General features: G+C 32.0%; 1 protein-coding gene across 1 annotated transcript in view; it reads right to left on the minus strand.

Annotated features, from left to right (window-relative positions):
- Scp2 (Sarcoplasmic calcium-binding protein 2) overlaps positions 1-22952 on the minus strand; it is a 56112-nt gene that overhangs the window by 12032 nt on the left and 21128 nt on the right. The window contains exons 3-5 of the mRNA XM_076119999.1: positions 6844-6909; positions 5652-5704; positions 833-952 (exon numbers count right to left, since the gene is read on the minus strand). Coding sequence (XP_075976114.1) covers positions 833-952; positions 5652-5704; positions 6844-6901 — 231 coding nt within the window. The 5' untranslated portion in view covers positions 6902-6909. The remainder of the gene's footprint in view (positions 1-832; positions 953-5651; positions 5705-6843; positions 6910-22952) is intronic.

Below are 22952 nucleotides of genomic sequence, written 5' to 3' on the forward strand. Positions count from 1 at the left end.
GTTCCCAATACAAACGGTCTTATTTTAATCCTTTGAAATTATTTATTTACTTGTTTATTTGATAGGCCTTATTATTTCGTTGCTGCACTCAATTTGTATTGAGATCTATCGAAAAATAACGCAAATTCTTTTTGTTCATCAATAAGCCTAAGCTACATTATTCATATACTTAATACAGCCTTTGTGTAAAAACTCACACAATACCTGCTTATTCTTCAGAAGTTTTCAAAGAAAAACTTTCACATCTATAAAAATTCTTCTTTTCCAGTACCTATCAATAGCACTAAATAAGTTTCTCCATATATTTAAACTTTCTAACTCCTTATATACTTCTAAAGGTAATATTTTTCTGGAATTCCTATTAGGTATATCATAGTTTTTGGGTGATGTTCAAATACAATTTTGACCCTAGAATTCTTAGAATTACGATTTATTTTTGGTACGTGAATTATATTTAAAATAGTGACTTTACAAATATGCCATCAAAAAAAATATTAAATAAAAAGGAAATAATTATCAGATCTGTAACAACTTTTACTAAAATATTCTTCGTGTTCGGAATATTTATTATTTTGTGTAATATTCGAAATCAAGTAGCCATAGCAAAAAGGCTACCGAGCGACTAATGCAAATCTCAAATGTTTTATTCCTACCTCTATCAACCGTGCACCTTGAATATGTAGTTCTTTGCTAAGTTCTTAAGCTTAACTTACTTAATTGCCCGTTGGCAAGGTGTCGAAATATACTTATTTATTTATTTGTTGGACTATGGCAATATAGCCAGAAAACGACCCTTACACGCACATCTGCTAGAAGCAAATAATCATGTTACCTGTCCATCTTTGTTAGAGTCAGCTCTCTTCCGGAGTCCGTCCCAGATCTTGATCATGATCTCGTGTGTCTCGGTGTTTTTGGGATCGCCGGGCTTCCATCCTCGCAGGTGGCAGATTTTCTAAACAAAACAAGAAATGTTCTTAGACATCATTACTTTGAAGACCTTTTTATATATTTATTTAGTATTATTTCTTATTTTCTAGATATAATTTATGTACTTTTTTAGAGTGTTGTATAATGTATTTAATCACGTAAGTATAAAAATAACTGCAAATAACTTAATGCTAGTTTATTACAGTCGGTTTGAGGTTTATTTAACGGACTTAGGATGTGTGTATATTGTTTTGGCCTCTAAATCTATCCTATCATGTTCCATAGACCACAACAGTTATGCCTTAATTCTCTCTATCTCTCTCTCGATCACTTTATCACTCACTCTCAGTCTATCTTTCATGCTATGAATCCCATACGGTAGTGGGGTCAGCCTTCCCAATCTTTCTCCTCCACTTCGCTCTATCCTTGACATCGTTTTCGGAAACCTCACACTCACTCATGTCTACATGGGCTATAGTTTCTTATCTTTTTCCTTTCCCATTTCACTTACTTAAATACTTTCAAAGTCGTAAAGAATATTAAACCTTTTAGCCTAGGGTTGCCATCTCTAAAATTGGAAAACCGGACAAGACGCGTGAAAACCCCGGATTTTAGAGTCCGAAAGCCGGACATGTTAACAATAAGAGCAACCGCGACGGGAGGAGTGGGGAACGGTGAATATACTTGGTTCGTCGGTTGATCGTGGTGTGTGAGCATAGTGCGTGTCTCGCGGGCAGACCATTTTTTTTTATTTATTATTTTTTTAAAACCCTGTCTCCAAATGAAATATTTTGACAGTACATTCTAAATGTTAAACTTTCGATACTCAACAGTGCCGACTGTACAGAATCGCGCTACTTATCTATTAATTTAACCCATACCCTAATAAATAGTAACATCAAAGTCCCAATCAAACTTGTCAAATAGTTGTCATTTGGTATCAGAACTATAATTACTTAAACTTCGATCACAAAGCTCCCAAATAGTAAGTTTAATTAAACACTATAATAGCAATCAAAGTCGAATTACGTTAATGACTAAGAAGTTCGATAGGATTATAGTTTTAATTAGAATTCAGTCAATTTATGTATAACTAGCTGACCCACGCAACTTCGCTTGCGCCACATAAATAAGAGAGAATGGGTAAAAAATTTCCCCGTTTTTGTAACATTTTTTACTGGTACTCTGCTCCTATTGGTCGTAGCGTGATGATATATAGCCTTTAGCCTTTCTCGATAAATGGGCTATCTAACACTCAAAGAATCTTTCAAATCGGACCTGTAGTTTCTGAGATTAGCGCGTTCAAACAAACAAACAAACTCTTCAGCTTTATAATATTAGTATAGATTTCATAGACAAATAATAGGCAAAATGAAATGATATTAATAGTAACGTGTTATTAGATTATCATTAGTCGCGTAAAGGCAGGCTTGTAAAGGCAGTATTTATATCTTGCAAATACATTTTAACGATATAAGATACGAGCTCAGAATATAATTTGATTAACGGGTATAAAATTGTACACGTTAACATTATTTCAGATTACTATTCAGCACTATTATCAATGCTAATATTATAAAGCTGAAGACCTTGTTTGTTTGTTTGAACGCGCTAAAATCAGGAAGTACTGGTCTGATTTGAAAAATTCTTTCAGTGTTAGAAAGCCTATTTATTGAGGAAGGCTATATATTATCACGCTACTACTAATAGGAGCAGAGTACCAGTAAAAAATGCTACAAAAACGGGGAACATTTTGACCCATTCTCTTATGTCACGCAGGCGAAGTTGCGCGAGTCAGCTAGTAAAAAAATATTTTTATAGCTCCCACCATTTATTTAGCCAATGGCACCAAAATAAACTTTAATCTTCATAAAATGTTACACAAAAAATCAATATTTTATAACAACGACGAAACCTACATTGAAACCTAGTTGTATGAAATAAAATAATCTAGAGCATATAACGCTAGCATAGTTTTCAATATTCCAATCCTGAAAATATTTCCAAATCAAAAAATATTTCAATACAATAAATTCTACTTTAAAATCTCCCCAACTTTCAAACAAATCCGTTTTACTATGTTACTCTATCCACAACACAATATACTGCACGATTTCTAGTGTTCGTTATACATGGCTGGCTCGGTACGATTGCGTCCATATATCGTCGGTACAAAGGTAGCGGTAGGTAAACCGCATTCGTTTCCCACTGTTTATCTGTCGAAGTACTTCTACCACAATGCGGTCTGTGATTGTTGAGTTACCGGTTTAATCTGTGTTTGTTATTTGTTGTTTAGAAATAAATAGAATGAATAAAATACCAATTGTAGTTTATATTTTATAGATTTATCATAGTAGAAAGTTTTAAGCATAAACAGAAAGTGGGTGCAGAAAAATTGCGCTTTATTGTAGTACACCCGACAATGCTATATTTCTTTACCTCTTTTTTCACAATTGTATTTAATTCATTTCATATAAAATCTAAACGAATCATAATTACGCTGAAACATTTTTGGCGAATGGCTATCTTTGATGAAGAGCCATTCAGTTGTGTTTGATTTTTTAGAGAAACAAGCAAACAGACGAGGTAGGAAACTTCGTCTTTAAATGTTTTATGTTACATAAAATATCTGAAATAAAAGCCAAACTGAATAAAAATACAGGAACTAGAGGACTTCCTAAAATATAATAATTTCTACAGGAATCTAATATAGGTAGTCTTTCTTTTATTATTCAGAATCCAACTAACAATATTAAAGGAACTTTCGAACAAATATGAAGTCGGAATAAAAGATAAACAATACAGAAATTCAATATAAGAATTGTAAATAAAATTATTCTTGAAAATAAATCAAATAACTTTGTTATTTTAATATTGAAGCTACTAGACAGAACTTGTTCCGATATTTCATTGTACTTGTATTTTTATTATAAGTCTTTGAACTGCGAGATCCCCTTCGTGATATTTGTTTTGTATATTTATTTGTTTAATAACAAACAACCACAACCATTCATTTCAATATTCCTATATCAGTAGCTAGACAACCGGCTTGTCATCGAGAAATTTTGTATGAAAAACTGATCAGCGCCTCTAACAGTCGTCGTAGGAACTATTTTGGCAGTACTTTCTATGTGTCAAACTCTCGATACTCTACAGTACAGATATTACAGAATTGTGCTAAAGTACTGTCAAAGTAACTACTTGATAAATCTTTCCTACTGCACTCATTAGGAGCACTGATCCGTTTTTCTCACAAAAATTTACGAAAGCTAGCGGTGGTCGATTGTCGATTGCAAAAGGAAATCACCCAGATTGTTTTTAAATTTTCTATCACTACAAATCAATCAAGCAACCTTGATCATCCTATAGATTAAATGTAATCAAACAATAAAATCACGAACACTTAACGTTTTACCTTTCAATCAATTCACACAAACTACATGCGAAAAATCAATTTTCAAATCCAAATAAATGGCAATCAACCATTTGTATATCGGGTAATTATAGTTCACTAATAGCCCTAGGTATCGACATATCCAAAGAGAATAACCTAACCTCAAAGTTTAATAAAAAAAAGCTTTGGCCTTGCAGACGGCGGAGAATAGGCGTCGAAGATGATGATGATCTTATTTTAGAGAGTGGGATTAATCTTAGAGACTTCCCTCTATACTGCTTTCGTATATGTTTGCGTTAGCGTGATAGCCAACTTTTATTAGCAGTTTTTAAAAACCCGTATTTATTTTGGAAGGTAGTGAGTTTATATCTAATATATAAAATCTTCGCGTCACAATTTTCGTTGCCATACTCCTCCGAAAAAGCTTGACCGATTCTCATGAAATTATGTGAGCATATTGAGTAGATCTGAGAATTGGCCAACATCCATTTTTCATACCCCTAAGTGAAACTTTTTTTTTATATGGCAGAACAACGTCTACCGGGTCAGCTAGTTTTTCATAATTTTGAGCTGAGCACACAACATAGTAATCCAGGATGAAAATCGTCACACTGCAAAAACCATTAAAATTGGAAACACGAACAATTAATTCACACAAACATGCACAGTGCACACAAATAATTTCCATGCCAATGAATGAAAACCAATAAATAATTTGTCGAATAATGTAACATATTTTGGTTATAATAACTAATGTGTCAATTGGTAAATCAAGTAATTATTCACTAATAGCCTCAAATATTCACATACTATATCATCATAACATGCAATACGGTGAACTGTCATCAATCAGTCGCATCTGTGGATGAACGTTTTAACGCTAATGAGTGGTTTATAGAGGATTTCCACTATCCATCTATCGCGTAGCTGTTGAGATGTATGGAACATCGATCAGCGCCCCTATCGATTGATTAAGGAACTAAATTTGACAAGTTGATTTTTAAATGTCAAATACTTTTTAAGAGGCAATGTGAACAAAATCGAAACAGGAGTTACTGGGATTACACAGAGAAATTTATAGGGTGTCCGTAACTTAGGATGTGTTGATCTAAGTTTAATTTTATTGCCGTTTAAAGTGTTTTTTCTGTGAAATCTTCTTCACGTTCTAGTTGATAAGGGTTAACTAACAAATATGGCGCTTATTATCTTGGGTTTAAAATTCTATTTTACCATTTTTAGGCTTGTAAAATCTACGGATTGCTTAACATAGAGTATTTCGTCTAAAACCTTTTTATTCTCAATATCTAAAGTCAAAAGATAAACGTCATACCTCTATAGCGAGTTCGAAGTCTTTCCTCTCTATCGTGCCGCTCTGATTGACATCTGAAACAATATCAAAGTTATAACAACGCCTTTAAATTCCCTCCTAACAATCAAAACTTTTAACATAATACACTTTTTTAAATAAAAAAGAACGTTCCTTTAGGAAATTCTTTAAAAGTTTGTTATAGGAAATTAAAATTTTTGGTGTCTACTTTTGCTAAAAGTTTGAAATTGCATTGATTGGCTCATTGAAGAACAGCGGAGGGCCGATTTCACAAATATTTGTCAAAGAAATGGTTTGAAACGTTTTGTACCATAGAAACCATTAGAGCCTAGTATTTGCGAGGTTTGATCTTAACATACAAAATACTTTTTAATGCAGTTTTCATTAAAATCGATTAAACTTGAGCAATTGTTTCAATGACCAATTGTTTCAGTTTTTGTCAATAATTGCACAAGTTAGAAAATTGACGCCTATAGTGATATTACATTGTTCATATTATTTTACGAAGAATGAAATCTCTTCTTAAGATCATCTTTTGATCACTGATCTAGGGTTCGTATAACTTACTTAAAACTGATCGTTAACGACCGGTGAAATAGTCTATTATTACAATATTTGGACCTTGACTGAGCTGTTTATTTTCATTGTTCCCCGATGTCTACTTCGTATTTATAACAGATGCTGATCGATTCGTCTCGCGCGGAATTGGTCCCAAGGTCCCACTAAACGATAGTATTTTAGACCAAAGGTATATTTTATCATAGGCAATTGAGGCAAATAATGACGCTACGTTACTATTGCTATTATTATGAATTTATCTTTAAATTACATTTTATTAGTTACGATTTTTAAGAATAACAGTGAGTTTACTGAAACCTGTTATCTTCTTTCTTTGTCTTGTCTTTATCCCAAGCCAATTAGGGTCGGCACAACATGTTTTCGTTCTCAAAAACATTCTCAAATGTCGGATTATTTACAATTTGGCTGATGTGTCACCGATAACCGTCATTTGACCAGCCGTCTGCTTAGCAACCCTACTTGGAAATATGAACGTTTAAAGTCTAGCCAAAAATAAAAACAAAATGAGGCTTTAATTGCTATACCAATTTGTCATATAGATTGAAAGTATATCAAACCTTAAATATTTATCAAGTGATTCATCATTATTATTAAGTAATATTATTTTACTACTTACCAAAGAATACGTTGAATACGTAGAGAAGCTTCTTCCGCCTGAATTCCGAGACAGACATTGTTAAATCTGAAACAACAATTTGTATTAGTAACTTTTATATTGTCCAAGTAAATCCTAGATTAAAATGTTCAGATTCAGATTAAACTTTCAAAGTTTTATGACGCAATCTTGAAGCATTTAGCTGAAATTTATGGGACGATATCTTTACGGCGCAATTTTCTAAAAAAAACATCTAAAATATTTTTTTACGGACGCCCATTTTGAGTTCTACTTTTTTCTTAAATAAATGTAAGTGTTTTTTCCCTATGGCACAGAAAGTAATTTTAAAAATAGAATAGCAGTTGAAACAATTATAAGTAATTCCAATTTTAACATAATTATATGCTTTTTCTTCGTTAGTGCCGATTCTATCTGTAATTCCGTTAATTTCTGTGTTGTAACATTTATTTTTAGCTGGTTCAATTTTCAAATATGAAACATACGACTTAGGGATAGGTGCGTTAGAATTATTTTAAATTTAGCAAAAGACATCTCATTATATCAACATTATTACATAGGACGATTATTATTACTAAGCACTCTCTAATTAATCTTTATCTCAGTTCAGTAATATAACTGTTTATTACAGTTAACTTGAAGCGTTTCGTATAATAAAAAGAGATTTATTCCCTGAGGTGAGATTTTGATAAAGATCTCTTTAATGTTACTTCCAAAGTTACATTGCCATTGCCGTCATAAAAATTCTCAACAACAAACATTGTTTTATAAATATGAGGCTATTATATGTATATTTACTGCCGACTTTCTGAGCTAAGGTAAATGTATGTAAAACTTTCTGTAGAGGCAAAGACTTTTAAATGTAATAATAATGTCCTCGTAGCCAATATCCGACTTCAGCGGCCAATTTCATTATAACTGGCTGGTTTATTGTGTCTAAGTATGGGCGTATTACATAGGGACATTCTCTATTCCTTCACTGTCTAGTCCGGTCGGGCGGATTACCGACATGACCAGCGAAACGACAGGTGCAGGACCGACGGCATTACGTGCTCTCGAGGCACAGAAGTCTACGACCTCAACTTTCTAACTCCAGACAATCAAAAAAAAAAAAAACAGGTAATCCCAGAAAAAAACTCTGACGCGACCCAACATTCGTAATAGTTCAGTCTATACACTATCAACCGCACCACAGAATATAATAGTTACTCAGTTGCTAAATACAAAACCAACAGACTCACTCCCAAAGTATTTTAATTCGCATTTTTCAGTATCAGTGTAAGAAACAAATTTACGATTCGCTTCTCTAATAAATATAAAGGCGGACATAAACAAACAAATCGAGCATGTTCTCCAACCGATGTTGGCCGACCTCCAGCATTTCAATAGACTGCGAAAGGCTATTATTTCGACCGATTGAACCGCACGCTCACAAATTGTTGGCCATTCACTCACTGTGGCTATTGTTAAGAAAATTGTACCTTGTCACAAATAATTTGTTTAAAAAGAGGACTTTACAAAAAAAATAGGAAATACAAAATAATTCCTTATTAATTTTAATAATTGTTCAATGCAAAATGCGATAGGTTTTCTACCATATAAAAATCAGAAACTAGGAACCTCTTTGTTTTAGAAGAGTTTAATTAGAATGGATTAATAAGTTTATAAGGATCGTACCAAGTGCCGTTCTTCGATAGAACTTTGTACGTGTCTTAACATACAATAAAAAATAGTGATGTCGCATCATATTTTGGTCAGTGTTTACAAGTATGCGCTCAGCTGGTGAATTTATAGACTTATCTTAGCAAATACCTTTGAAACTAGGATATCGTTCCTTCGGGAGCTGTCGGAAGAACTAGTGTATCGCCGAGCAGTTGAGGAAATCCCGCAACGGGAAGCCGTGTGAAAAGAAATACTGTAGATGCAGTTTATACAGCGCCATATCCTTTATTCGGTACTATGGAGTATCGAAAATTTGACATTTTAAATTCTAAAAAATCTAGTACAAACCATAAAAAAAAAAAAAAAACTTATCGTGATCTTTAGCGTTTTTAGCGTTTTAAATATTAAATTAAAGAGGCATTCATCAGTTTTTAGAAAAAAGTCTAAAATTGTCGATTGTAGTAAAAAATCGGTTTTTCTAACTATGAGAAGTAAGAAATAGCTTCTATAGGGTATAGAAAACTGCGCAACGGGGTGAAAAACAATTTTTTTTTCTGTCTTGTATATTACCACTCAACTAAAATAATTCTGTATCGAGAGAAATTAAAATAACGCGAAATCACCAGAACCATGTTAAATTTTGTTAAATGACTGCGTTATAATAACAAGTAAAACTCTGTAAAATAAATTGAATAGTCGCACTATATGTACATAACAATAAATCTGCAATATATTCCATATGCATTTGAAAATAAAATCCACACCTAAAAACTGTGTAAAAGGATTTTTACTTTATGGCTGACCATTATTCAGTTCATAGGCTTTTAACAATACTATAGAGCTGTCAAAATGGCAATAAAATAACAAATAAAAATTGCATTGAATTCAGATGTCCGATACTGCAGTCAAAATTTACGCTCTCGTTTTAAAATGAAATTTAAAGCATAGCGTAGTCTAATTAATATTTATGTTATTTTAAAGATAAATTTATTGCATAACTGTGTACATAGGATGTTACATTTAGTGTTGAATCAACAGTTTATCCATAGAGGATGTGCAATTTAGAATTTTTATTGATAAAATTGAACTGATTTCAATACCTTTGTATTACATTTTTATTTTATTATCGGAATTACATCAGAGTAATTAAAATTAAACACATATCAACAACATAAAAGGATTTTTACTTTATGGCTCACCATTATTTACATTCGTTCATGTGCTTTTAACAATACTATAGAACTGTCAAAACGGGAATAAAAACAGACTAATAAAAATTGCATTGAATTCGGATGTCCGATACTGCAGTCAAAATATATGCTCTTGTTATAAAACGAAACATAACACATATAACGAAGATATTAATTAATATTTCTGTTATTTTATTGATTTAATTTTACTGTGTTTGACGCCTGGACGTAAAATTATTATGCTTTGTTTTATCTTTTCGTATTCAAAATGGTATTAATATTTTGCAGTACTCTTGGTAGCAGATTTAAAGTAAAATACTATATAATTTTAATTTAAATAATTTCAGAGAACTTGGAACGGTATTTTATATCTTATAAAGTACAATTCCATTCCATTCAAAATTAAAATCTCAGCAAAATGACTGTTCAAACGTTTATTTAAATTTCGTGTTAAAAATATACCTTATATTAATCTTTTGTTTCACTATCTATTTGAAATTCAATTGTACTAAAATAAATAAGACCTAAAACATTATAATAATATATATGTATTTTCCATTTCAAATAATTAGCACTTCAGTTTCGAGTATATATCTACCCTACAACATTACACAACCGACCCAAAGGTAGTACCTCAAATTTGCATATTATATACTGAATAATCTCTTCGCATTAACTTTGGTTCGTATGCTATGAATATTATTTAAAAGCTCCACACATTGTCACAATTTCTATTGTGAATAGGGATTGTTTCAATATGGATTTTATGTTAAATATTTAAATGTAAATACTGTTTCATGTATTTGGGTATCGAGGGATTAAGAATATAACCAAATGATATAACTATACAAAGATTTATTTATTTCTACTGTTGTCACAAAGTTTCAAATTGTGTATTGGTTTGTCAGTTTCATCACTTATGGATTTGGTATTAAACTTCGAATTTTATCTAGTCTTTATGGTAAATATCATCAATATTGGTCCAGTCGTTTAGTAGTTTAGTTGTAAAAGCTTTTAACAGACAGATTTTACCTTCAAGACATCGAACTACTAGACTTTGATCCGCAGAGAAACTGTACATGCAGTTTCATAGATTTAAATTTTAAGTTCACATTTTCACAGTCGTTATATGAGAGCAAAAGTCACTATAAAAATGATGAGATTCATTCATTTATTTGCAGTAAAACCCTTTTTTTATTTAAAATATACTTTTAATCAACTCAATGTCAGTATCTACACTCTACTACCCTACACTTGTTTCTTATTACCTCATTTTTACTTGTGTACTACATCTGTCCAGTAATCCATTAGTCCTACAAACGGGCACTAATATTAGCCACCTTTGCATTTCTAACGGACAGAATAGCGTCCTTACACAGAGTACATCCATCTGTACATTAACATACGTAATGCCCCACCTGCGGTTACAGCTCGGTTAATTCCAGAATTAACCAGAGAAAGGGCAAACTGCACCCTCATCCATGTCACGGTGACGGACAGACGGGCACACTGCTCCGAATGCTCTGATTTTGTGTACAATTTTAATGAAATTTGAATGAAAAATGGAGATTAAGTTTAATAATTTCTCGTTGTGATTTATTTGACAATACAGTATTGACACAGTGTTTTTATGCATAAGATATTTTTTGTATTTTTGTTTTCTGATTCCAAGAGTGAAAGAGAGAATCAATAAGAAACACAGTTTTTCTTTTACTAATCGGACGTAGGTACTCAAAAGTACTTATTATTGAATACAAAAACCTCTTACAAAGAGTCTATTTTCCTTTTATTTTATCAAGTCTGTAAACAAAAAAGCAGTCATATCAAAAACAGGACTCACAGCTTTTTGTCACAAAAAAAAGTTATAAATTATTAATTTTCAATTGTAAACTACCAAATCAAAACCAATGAAATCAAATCCACACATTTACACACACCCAATAAATATTCAAATGGTAATTCGTACCTACCTATGTTATAGTCGAGGCCCTTAAAACCCTTTGACAGTGTAGGGCCCGTAAATTGCCCTAATGGAGGCCCTGATACCTGGACCTTCATATTAGATGGAAGTTTCGATAACCCTGGCTTCGTAATGACTTATAAGTTACCGTCATTAAGACCTTTATTAGAGGTTGTTGAGAAAATTCTGATTATTATGTTAAGGTACAGTTAATTATTATAAAAGGGAAGTTTTGTATTTTGTTTTATCATAAAATCTCTCTCTGCCTAGCCCTATGGGAAGAAGGCGTCAATGATATGTATGTATTAAATACCTTATAATACTGTGTCGACAAAAAAATATTTTGATTTTATCAATATTGAAATCGGAATTTGGTCCACATCCCTATGTGGACCAATATCCCTACAAACTATTATAATAGTTTGTTACTGAATGGTACAGACTATTATAAATAGTTTGTACCATTCAGTAAATCAATGCTACTAGATTGACCTTATTTTTATAATTAATGTCATTGTTATCATCATCATTGGCCTGTGTCTATTGTAGATAATTATGATAAACTGTTGTTCAAATTCAAATGTAATAAAGGTGAAACTTAGCAAGCAGCAGTGTATGTAATAGGTATATATAAAACCTCTCTATAGGCTCAGTTCATTCTACATAAACTTTCAATTCTTCAGCGAATAACAAAAAACTACTGTCAGCTTTTCTATAGTAGTCATAAAATATCCCATAGTGACGGTAACACATGGGGTTTGCAATAACATAGAATATTGCTTAAGGCTACATACTCTACATTGTTCTCTTCCAATACGAAGAATATGAAAGGAGGCTTGATTTACTGGCTTTTATTACGCAATGCTACATTTGGCGGCACATGCAGGATATAGGGTAAAATTCTCTCTTATGTGACGCAAGCGAAGTTGCGCGGGTCAGCTAGTTTTTTTATACTTATAAGCGGTTAATATAAATATTATCTAAGTAATTACAATTACATATTATGTTATTGCTAATCGTAATTGTGAATTGCCAAACTAAATTTTTTTTTTTTTTTTTTGGCTTAGCCTTTGTTCCAAGTTGTCCAGTTGGAGTCGGCTTCCAGTCTCACCGGATGCAGCTGAGTACCAGTGTTTTACATGGAGCGACTGCCTATCTGACCTCCACAACCCAGTTACTTAGGTATTAACACGATACCCTTCGGTAAGACTGGTTGTCAGACTTTCAAGCTTCTGACTACTGTTAACGACTGTCAAAGATCTTCGAAAATGACAGCCGGGACCCACAATTTAACGTGCCTTCCGAAACACGGAGGAACTCGATATGTATGAGATGGTCACCCATCCACGGAACAACCTCGGCAAGCGTAGCTTAACCTCAGAGATCGATCCGTGCGGCTGTTGTAAACTAAGCCACGAGCTCCTAATGCCAAACTAAATGTCAATGAAATATCCAAGTTCGTTTCCCAAAAGTTAAAATGTATTATACCTACTTTAAAATTATCATATTCTCGACTCTCGTGATTGTGTGTCTATTTGTCAGGATCACGGATTTAACGATTTTATATACTATAGTGTTTTTTTCTGAATACAGCTTTGTTTCAGTTTAGCAATTAATCACCGCTAACTTCGACATGTAATAAAACTAACAAATAATAATAATTCATTTTCCAAAATCACTTCTGAACCGAGCCTGAATAAACATGACTAGATTAAAACTACCAACTTTCTCTTAATCCTATAACAATCGGTAGTACTTCTAGCTTTCTATACTATCTAAGATTGTTTCCTTAACTGTGCCGTTCCGATAGCATTGTAAGATAGGTCTAGATCGAGCCTCACGATTACCGTCTAGGAATTTCCCATCGTGATAGCAGTTTCGTTATTAAATTGCACAATAAATGTAGGATAAACGAGAAGGAATTGGTTCGATAACGATTTTTAGTTTCGTTTCATGATTATAGCTCGCATTTACATATAAATTACATGATTAAATATATTAGTGTTACTGAGATCTTTTAAACTTTCGCGTTGAATTTGTATTGTCTTATTCTGAAGTACGGAAATTGACGAGAATATTCCTTTCTACCTTTGTAATTAAATATTTACATTAAATTATTAAAATTAAAACTATATATACACATTGACGAAAAAAAAAACAAATATATAAAAAAAAATAAGAATATAAAAGAAAGGAGGCGCGCTACGCGTCGTAGTACTCCTCCACATCGCTGTCCATCGGGAACGTTCCCAGAATGCTGGCAGCATTGCCTTTGTAATTGAATGTGCGTAACACCGCTACTATGCCAACGTTAACTCTCATATTACGAGTATAATAGATCTATTCTAATTTGTAAATACAGTCCATTTGACAAGCTTCATGGCTAAACCACTGAACCAATTCGATTAAAATTTAGCTTAAAGATAATTGAAGAACCGTTTTTATAAAAAACCTAGTGGTTAAAGACGAAACTTAGAGCACCTCATAGCCGATTCAGTTACTTAGATAATAACCAAGCAACACGATAGTTCAAAGCTATAACCAGTAATAGTCTTTCATAACTAAAATGAAAGTTTTAACAAACGACGTGCCTCTGACCTCTTCCCATTAACCACATAAACCCTCGTCTTATCGCCGCCATATTTATACCCGTTACAGAACACGTGGGTAATTGAAAATGTTCTCAACAAATCTGCAACCGAGCGAAGATTATGCCTGAATTATGGCAACCGAAGCGTACTACTAAGAATCGTGTGCTATGTTAGTTTTCTTGAGAATATTTTCTTGAAAATTGTGGTGCAGATTTATAGTGGGATTTGAGATAACTGTTTTTAATAGCAGTTTTCTTTTCTAGTAAAATAAGTTTAAAATGTTGGAAACGTGTATTATTTTTGTAAAAGTTTAACTAAACGTGTTGCAATGAAATGTTATAGTAACGTTATTGTTTAATAAACGTCTGAAACTGAATACCATATTTAATTAAACGCAAACAAAATAAGACTGTTATCAGTGGAACACGTACAGGGCTAGAAAAAAAACGAGCTACTCAACTAGACAAAGATAGATCTGGCCAGCTATAAAACGTAGATAAGTTCTTTGCTACGAAAAATGTTTCGATTTTCTACTTTATTCTATCAAAATATTTGATGTACTAACAGCTATCCATCACTTTCTTCTTAGAATATCCGTAAAAATACCCAAAATTATTATAATACAAACCCACACTCAAATCAAACGTATTCATCTTTTTGAAAACATAAAATAATTCACATTGAAAATCGCTACTGCGAAATATACGGTTCATAACTCGTGATAATGTACCATATATTATAACGTTGTTTTACGATATTGTTCAGTTTTTGTGAACCGATAATCATCTATTCTAATCTGTTTTCAAACGTACAATTTATAGCGGTTGTTACAAAATTTGTTGGATAGATTTACGACTGTTTTTGTTCGATAGAATTATTTAAGGCAGAAACGCGTGAATTCGGAAAACGCAGCTTAAATTGTAAATAGCAAAATATTTAAAACAAAACACACACATTTTTTTGGGAAAAGTGCTTAAAAATGTTAAGAAGTCTCGTAAAGAAATAATGACTACTTTATATACAAACGTCACTATGTCCAGCAAATATACATATCTATGTACATGCCTAAAACACGCCTTTTTCCCATAAATAGGGCTTACAAACTTCCATTGCCTTATTCACATCCATACATCTATTCATACAGGACCACCAGTTAAAAGTACCAAACATTTGACCTTTTATTAAGCAATAAGAAACAATTCGTAACTATATGGTTCGTATTTTTAATACACTGTACGCACGGATATATGCGATTATCACAGTAAAAGTTTGTATAAAGAAAGAGTTCAGAAAAACAAAGCAATTAAATGCCGTTGGAGCTATAACTACAATAAATCAGCTTGTTTATTTTGTATTGTATTCATTAAACATTACTTCCATTTAGTCAGAATTTACAACAGTCGAATGTCAAAGCTTTACGTTTGCGGTTGAAGCTACTGACCACAAAACCGCTGACCATCACTTGTCATGGCATGCTTTATAATCAGTGGAAATGTATTTCCATTTGCAAATTATCTGCATTTAATGTGCTAGTTATTTGCTTGAAATTCTGTTGCAGGTTGCTTAATTATAATTATTTAAAAAAAAGCAATAGGATACTAAAAGACGGAAACTTCCACAAAAAACAATCCGAAAGTATGTATCACGCTATCTTGATGACAAAAAACCAGTACAACTTTAAGTAATAAAGCAGATATCCATAACTTTATTATTAAATATCAGCCTAGCCTTTTCTCCAACTACATTGAAGTCGGCCTTCAGTCTCACCGGATGCAGCTGGATACTAGTATTTTATATAAGCGACTGTCTATCGGTTCTCCACAACCCAGTTACCTGGGTTAAAACAAGATACTCTTCGGTAACACCCGGTATTATTTACTCCCGGTATTTTAAAAGTGATAAATAGTATTTTATAGCGATTAATAGTCGACATTATATTTAGGTTATGCTTTAAAAAAACGTACCTATATTAAAGTCTGTGTTACAGAATCTCACAATAATGAGAACAATAAGAAACAACTGTACAAATCTACAACAAAACAATGATCTATCAAAACATTCAAAAAGTCTACATCTTTAACCTACATTTACAACACAAAGTTACATCAACTTTAGCCTAAACTGCAGCAAAATCAATACTTAGTCAGACAAAAGTAGACTGATCTATTTCTATTGTAAGCAGACCTTGCCCCTGGCCTAATATACCAGCTATTTTAGATCTGTCTGAATCGAAGTGAATTTTTCAATAGAATCAATTATACATAGTATTGGAGAATCAGACTTAAGTTCTTCGTTGAGTTTATTTTCTATTAGTTTTATAATGCAATATTTTTGTTATAAGTAAGAAATATTGTATTTGAACCTAAAAAATGATGTTTTATGTTGTCGTTATGGTACCATTACGTTAAGAAATGCAATTCAATTCATTTTACAAAATAAATATGTCTAGGATAGTTAGAAAGGTAAAAATGCAAGAGCAAAGCATTTATACCTATATGATTTAATAAGTCTTATAACGAATTACTTTTGATAGGATATGTAAATCTTTCTTTAGACTGTTTCTGTATCTCACTGCTGAGCCTTTAAATTTCCATACGTAAAATAGTAAGAAAACAAAGATGTATTTTGAATACCAATAACAGGTTAATAACACAAAACAAAACTTCCAAATGATTCGAACATAACCCTAAAACAATCGCGCAGGCTATTTACTAAAATATGTAACAATATAACGCAATTTACTTTTAGCATTTGAAATGTGAAAGTAAAAGAAACCCCGATCAAATATTTACATAAGAAATTACGCTTTCTTCGGCATGCGTACATGCCGTAGCAGTTGCTAACGAATATTTGTATTTTGACTTCGAAATTGACATTTATTTTTCTTTTTTATTACTATTTAAATAAGATTAAACTGGCAAAAAAATCTTTCTTTTTAACCCCTGACGCAAAAAGAGGGGTGTTATAAGTTTAACGTGTCTGTTTGTCTGTCTGTCTGTGGTATCATAACTCCTGACCGGATGCAGTGATTTCGATTTAGTTTTTTTAGTTATTTTACGGCGTTATTAGTCTAATACTGTGTGTGTTTGAGTATATTAGTATATTATTATTATTATTGAAATATCTTTTACGTAATGACGTCACAACGTCTAACAAAACTCAGACCAAGTCCCTAAGTCGCTCAATTCAGAAAGCTTTATTAAAATTCATCTCACAAATACTCAAGATAAGCGGTTTATTCTTTAGTTGATTAATTATTTTGTTTAATAAGGATTCTCTGATTAAATATTTGATTGAACGAGTAAAGTGATTTACTGATTTCAAAATTTCATTTCAGAATTATTGTGGTTAAAGTTTTGATAATGAAATTTGGAAAACATTTTAATAAAGGATTATACTGTAATTTATTAATTGCAATATGAATAAAGAAAGGACTGAATTGTTCGTACTCTATGGCCATAAAACTATGTCCATTCGAAGAATAAGATAGAAATTATTGACAACACATCCAAAATCATATCTACCAGAACACCAAAATTCCCTCCTCAAATTGAGAAAAACGAAATCGATACTCAGTTAAAGTAAGAAGTCTTTTTTTAATCTGAAAACGACATAGTATTTGGAATCCAATATAGCCATTCGAAAACACGCTATCTATATTCGAATAGCCAATTCTATTGCTTGTAAAATACTAGTGTGTTTTGTGAGTTCGAGTTTGTTCAGCCACTTGGTACTTTGTTGTGTGCTGGCAAAATGCCAAGCACGTACAACCCGGTACAGGTAAACTGAGATAAGACAAATGAGAATGAGAACTTGATATCTGAAATTTTAATGTCGCGTGTCATAATCATTTGGGATAATTTAAATTTTGTTACACTGGCTGAAATAATTGATGCTCGTTTAAAATTTGGAAGGAACAAAAGGATAATATCTAATATATAAAATTCTCGCGTCACAGTTTTCGTTGCCATACTCCTCCGAAACGGCTTGACCGATTCTCACGACATTTTGTGAGCATATTGAGTAGGTCTGAGAATCGGCCAACATCTATTTTTCATACCCCTCAGTGATACTTTTTTTATTTAGATACGGCAAAACAACGTTTGCCGGGTCAGCAGCTAATTTTAAAGAATATAGGTGATAAAATAATCTTAAGTTGTCTATGATCTTATTTAAATACTCAATCAACTGATACTCTGCTTAAAATTACATTTGTTTACCCTTTATATTTTGCAGTTTCCTAGCAATTAAATAAACTAGTATGAATTTCTCCACTGCTATGTTTGAGGCCTTAAAAAGGGATTTCTTAACTTAAACTTAAACTTAATAAATTTCAACTTAAAAAAATATGCAATCAATCATTTTTCACATAAACAATAGTAGACAATAGCTAGGTTTTTTTAAAACAAACGTAACCTCGTAAATAAAATCCAGTTTTAAATCATGTCACTTTATTAAATTTTAAAACAAAAAATATTTTTTCAAATTTAAAACTGTTTTTTAACCCTTAGTAAACCATAGTAGGTTATCAAAACAACCGTAGTTCGTATATCAAAACGGAATGAGATACGATGTCCTAACCCTGGGGTACACGTGCGAAATTTTTGATTGTGTTACCTTCCCCCAGGGATTACCTGAGTGATATATTGTTTTGATCATTCGCTTTTATCGTTCATGGTACAGTGTAGCTGTGTTATGTTAGAAGGCTTTTGTTTAAAGAGTTTGTGAATATATTGTAGATATGGCTTTATTTAGTTTGAGCGTTTTGACGTGTATTAATGGGTGACTTGAAAAATGGTCTAATGATCTCTTGTTTGTTTAAATAAATGTTTATCTATTATGAGAACTTAATTTTCAGATTATACAAAAACTTAACAGGTTACATACATATATAATATCACGCCTGCTCTACCCGAAGGTGTAGGTAGAGGTGTATGACATACATCCACATTTGGCATGTTAGTCTCATGCAATAGGAGGCGAGCCTGTGGCCATTTGCCAGGCACGTTACTAAACTCCGAGCTTTTATTGAGAAATATTGTAATATAAACTTAAAAAAACCAAAACACTTTACCCAACCCTAGAATCTGCAACACCTGACAATTCGGGTCTCTGTTAAAATAACTCTTTGCATTATTGCCATAATTAAATACGCCTACGAACCTATCTTCAAATATCTACATGTAGACCTCCCAGTATCCTACCTTTATAAAAAATACCTCACTAAATCAAAAGAAAACTAAGTAAAACGTTTTCAGAATAAACTAAATGAGGGAACCAACTATCTGTGGCTGAATACAAACGATGTTGAACACTGAATATGAATCTCTTTGAACCTGTGGTAACGAGGTGTGGGGTAAAATGTTTTAATATTAGTTTAGTACTGGTTTTTTGTACAAATAGTCTTATTACTAGTCTTTATTTTGTAAATTGAGCTATGTTTGAGCTTGTTTATTTACTTACAAATGCTTTGTATGAAATAGAATGAAAATTTAAATGATTCTGTTATGCGACGGTAAAATTTGTTTTGTAAAAATACAATCGCAATTTTTTTTGTAGTTATTCGAAGTCAAGATCGATATTATAATAAGTTACACATTTACGTTTTTCTGAAAATCTGAATAACAGCTGGCACGAATCAGTTATAGTTGAAGTTTAATTGCATTGATTGCGTAACTAGTCAAGACTGATTATTTTGACTAATAAGAAGAATATTTATATTTTTGTAATAAATAATCCGCTCCTCCTCTAAACCTAGGTGTTTAAGTAAAATTGCATTGATTGCTTGACTAGAACCAATAAGATAAGCTAAAATTATATTCTCACATTGATATTATATTCAAAATTCCTAAGCGCATTTCCCCACTGAAACAATTTTCTCATCAAATTCTGATTACATCATCTAACGCCTTTCAAGATTAAAACTAAACGCGGAAAAATGCCAGCACCAAAAAGGGCGCAGTAATAAAAAAAACGAGTTAAGTATAGATAAATATTTATGGTTCCTGGAGTGTCGATAAAAGCTGTTTGTTTTTATCGCGCTGTTATTTTTAAACTATGGTCTTTAGTAAGTATTTCCGGTCTTGGTTTCAATTTTAAGTTATATAATATTTTACGGTGTTTTCACAGGAAAAGCGGAAAATTGTTACATTATCATTTTAATAGAAATATTTTCGTGTATTATTTTTTATTGTTATTAAAGAAGTCCTTATTTAAATAAACTCAAGAAAAAAAAATGGCTCATCATTTACTACTTTTTGGGGCAAGTATCAAGTACAAAAAGTATCTTAAGAACTTTAAATTTCGTTAGCTTTCCACACGAGGTCTCTTTTTATTTGAAATCATCTGGTCTCGATCGAAAAACAATCAAATCTTAAAATTGCTGTAGGAATGTCTATAAAATAATATTAAAAAACCAATAAAAAAGTACAATCAAATTTAATATCTAATGAAACACTACTTATTTTTTACTACGTACTATTTTTTCTTATCATTATTCGAAAGTTCCAGAACGTTCTCCACCATTACACGTTTCCGCTCCATTCAAATACTTGACGCCTAAATATTATAACAACTGTAGTGCCAAGTACCATTACAAGCACTAAAGTGTTATAAAAAGTACCAAAATAGTACCAAGTATTGTCCTAATGTACTGTAATAGTCTGTAATATGTACTAATGGATGTTTTCAGTACTCTAGGGCGAAAGTTAGCTTATTTTTGGTAGGAATAATATTGAAAATAATTGTGTTTATCACGCTATGTCTGGGAATTTATTTTTATTATAGACAATTGAGAAATGTGGACAGACTAAATGGTGTAGGTATATTTGTTAATCGGCGATCGTTGGCAGTGCCTCGCATGATCAATTATTCTATTAACCATAGTGAAAATCTTTTGATGATTGAAACAGTGGCCGTATGTTTCTTGCTAGCTCTCCTCATAAGGCTCGGAAAGGGGGTACCCTTTCCGACCTAGTGGTAGATTCGGCAACTGTAACGACTATTATAGGTGTTGATATTTGACCTAAATAAATAATCCCCGCTTTCTGAGTACATTAAGCGGTAGTTTATCTATTCAATTGCGTTTTTTTTGTATTTGTTTTAACGCTATTTAATAAATAAACTGTCGCTAAGTGTACCTCAGAAACCGGGGTAAATGATTTGATACTACAGGCAACAAATCTCAACTTTTTAAGATTTTTGTTCAATCTGATTATTATGCAAGTAAAATGTCTAGTAATGATTCTGTCCTTTTTACCTACGCCTACTTGTTACAAATGGCGTTCTTGGCTGCTACCTTTCTCCAACGAAATGTCATGTTGTTCTATACTTTACGTATTCATGAAAATAGTTTCAGTGTCTCTTTTACAGTCTTCGCTGTAATCTAGTAAGTATATTATATAAGTAAGTAAAAGAGAAATAATCCTAGACATATTACTTTACATACTTTATCCCACAAAAGTTAGACAAAAACAGAACCATAAATACTTATCTAGGAAACTATTTTTTCTTCCCATACTGGTGACAATAACATCCATTCCTTATGTAATCTAGAACCTTCCACATCATAGATATCACGGTAATAGAATTCCCAACAAACAAGATGAAAAAAACTTAGTACCGAAGCTTCCAAAACCATCTTTTGTCACTAGTCTCGAACTGAAACGTTAAAGAGACGAATATAAGAAGAGTTTTTTACAGAAGTTCCGCATAAAATATATTTTGTTATATAATAATACTGTTTAAATAAAAAAGAATGTTTATGTTTGATAGAAAAAGTGTGTGAACAATATTGTCATGTAACGTTTTAGCAAATGTTTTAAGTTTTCAAACTTTGACATACGTGTATAGCCTCGCTGAAAAGGCTTTTTAAACTCAGTACTATCGTATTGCCTTCCAGTTTCTGAGAGTTTGACATCTCTTGACCCAAATTGTTCTTTTATAATACGCTAAGAGCGCTGATCAGTTTACCAAATATATTTATTGTTATTGAAAATCTGATTCAAAAGTTGATTTCTGAAAGCCTTGTAAATATTTAGGACTAGCTGACCCGCGCAACTTCGCTTGCGTCACATAAGAGAGAATGGATCATAATTTTCCTCGTTTTTGTAACATTTTTTACTAATATTCTGCTCTGCTATTGGTCGTAGCGTGATGATATACAGCCTATAAGCCTACAACATCAACAGCAACATCGTTTCTAAACTCATCTTGCAACAAATTAGTTGAAGTTTTTTTATATCATAATTACACGTCAAAATGTGCTTCTACCTTGAGCAATAAGGAAACGAGTTGTACGATAAGAGACATCTGTTTTATGTGTGTAGTAAAAGTCTTTTGAATAGAATATTTTATAGACGTTAAGTTGAAAAGAAGAGACAAGATGGAGACAAGTATTCAAGTTAGAATGGTTATAAGTTATGGAACTTTGTGTAACCGCTTTTTATGAGAGCTTTGCTGTTATTATTCAGTTAGAGATGTAGAAACGGTACCGGATTTACTATATTGAAACAAATACCATTTTAAGCTGATATAAAGATACACGAATATTTTTAAAATATATTGTGTTGAATATGGAAACCGAACTTAAAAACCTGGCTCTTGGTGACTAGTGTTACTACCTTTAACCATTGTGCTATAGGCTCTACAGATAAATAAAGACTACTGTTCAATATTCGTCTTAAACTTTTTAAAGAATTCAGACAGATT

The sequence above is a fragment of the Anticarsia gemmatalis genome, chromosome 11 (genome assembly GCF_050436995.1).
Source record: "Anticarsia gemmatalis isolate Benzon Research Colony breed Stoneville strain chromosome 11, ilAntGemm2 primary, whole genome shotgun sequence".
Lineage (NCBI taxonomy): Eukaryota > Metazoa > Arthropoda > Insecta > Lepidoptera > Erebidae > Anticarsia > Anticarsia gemmatalis.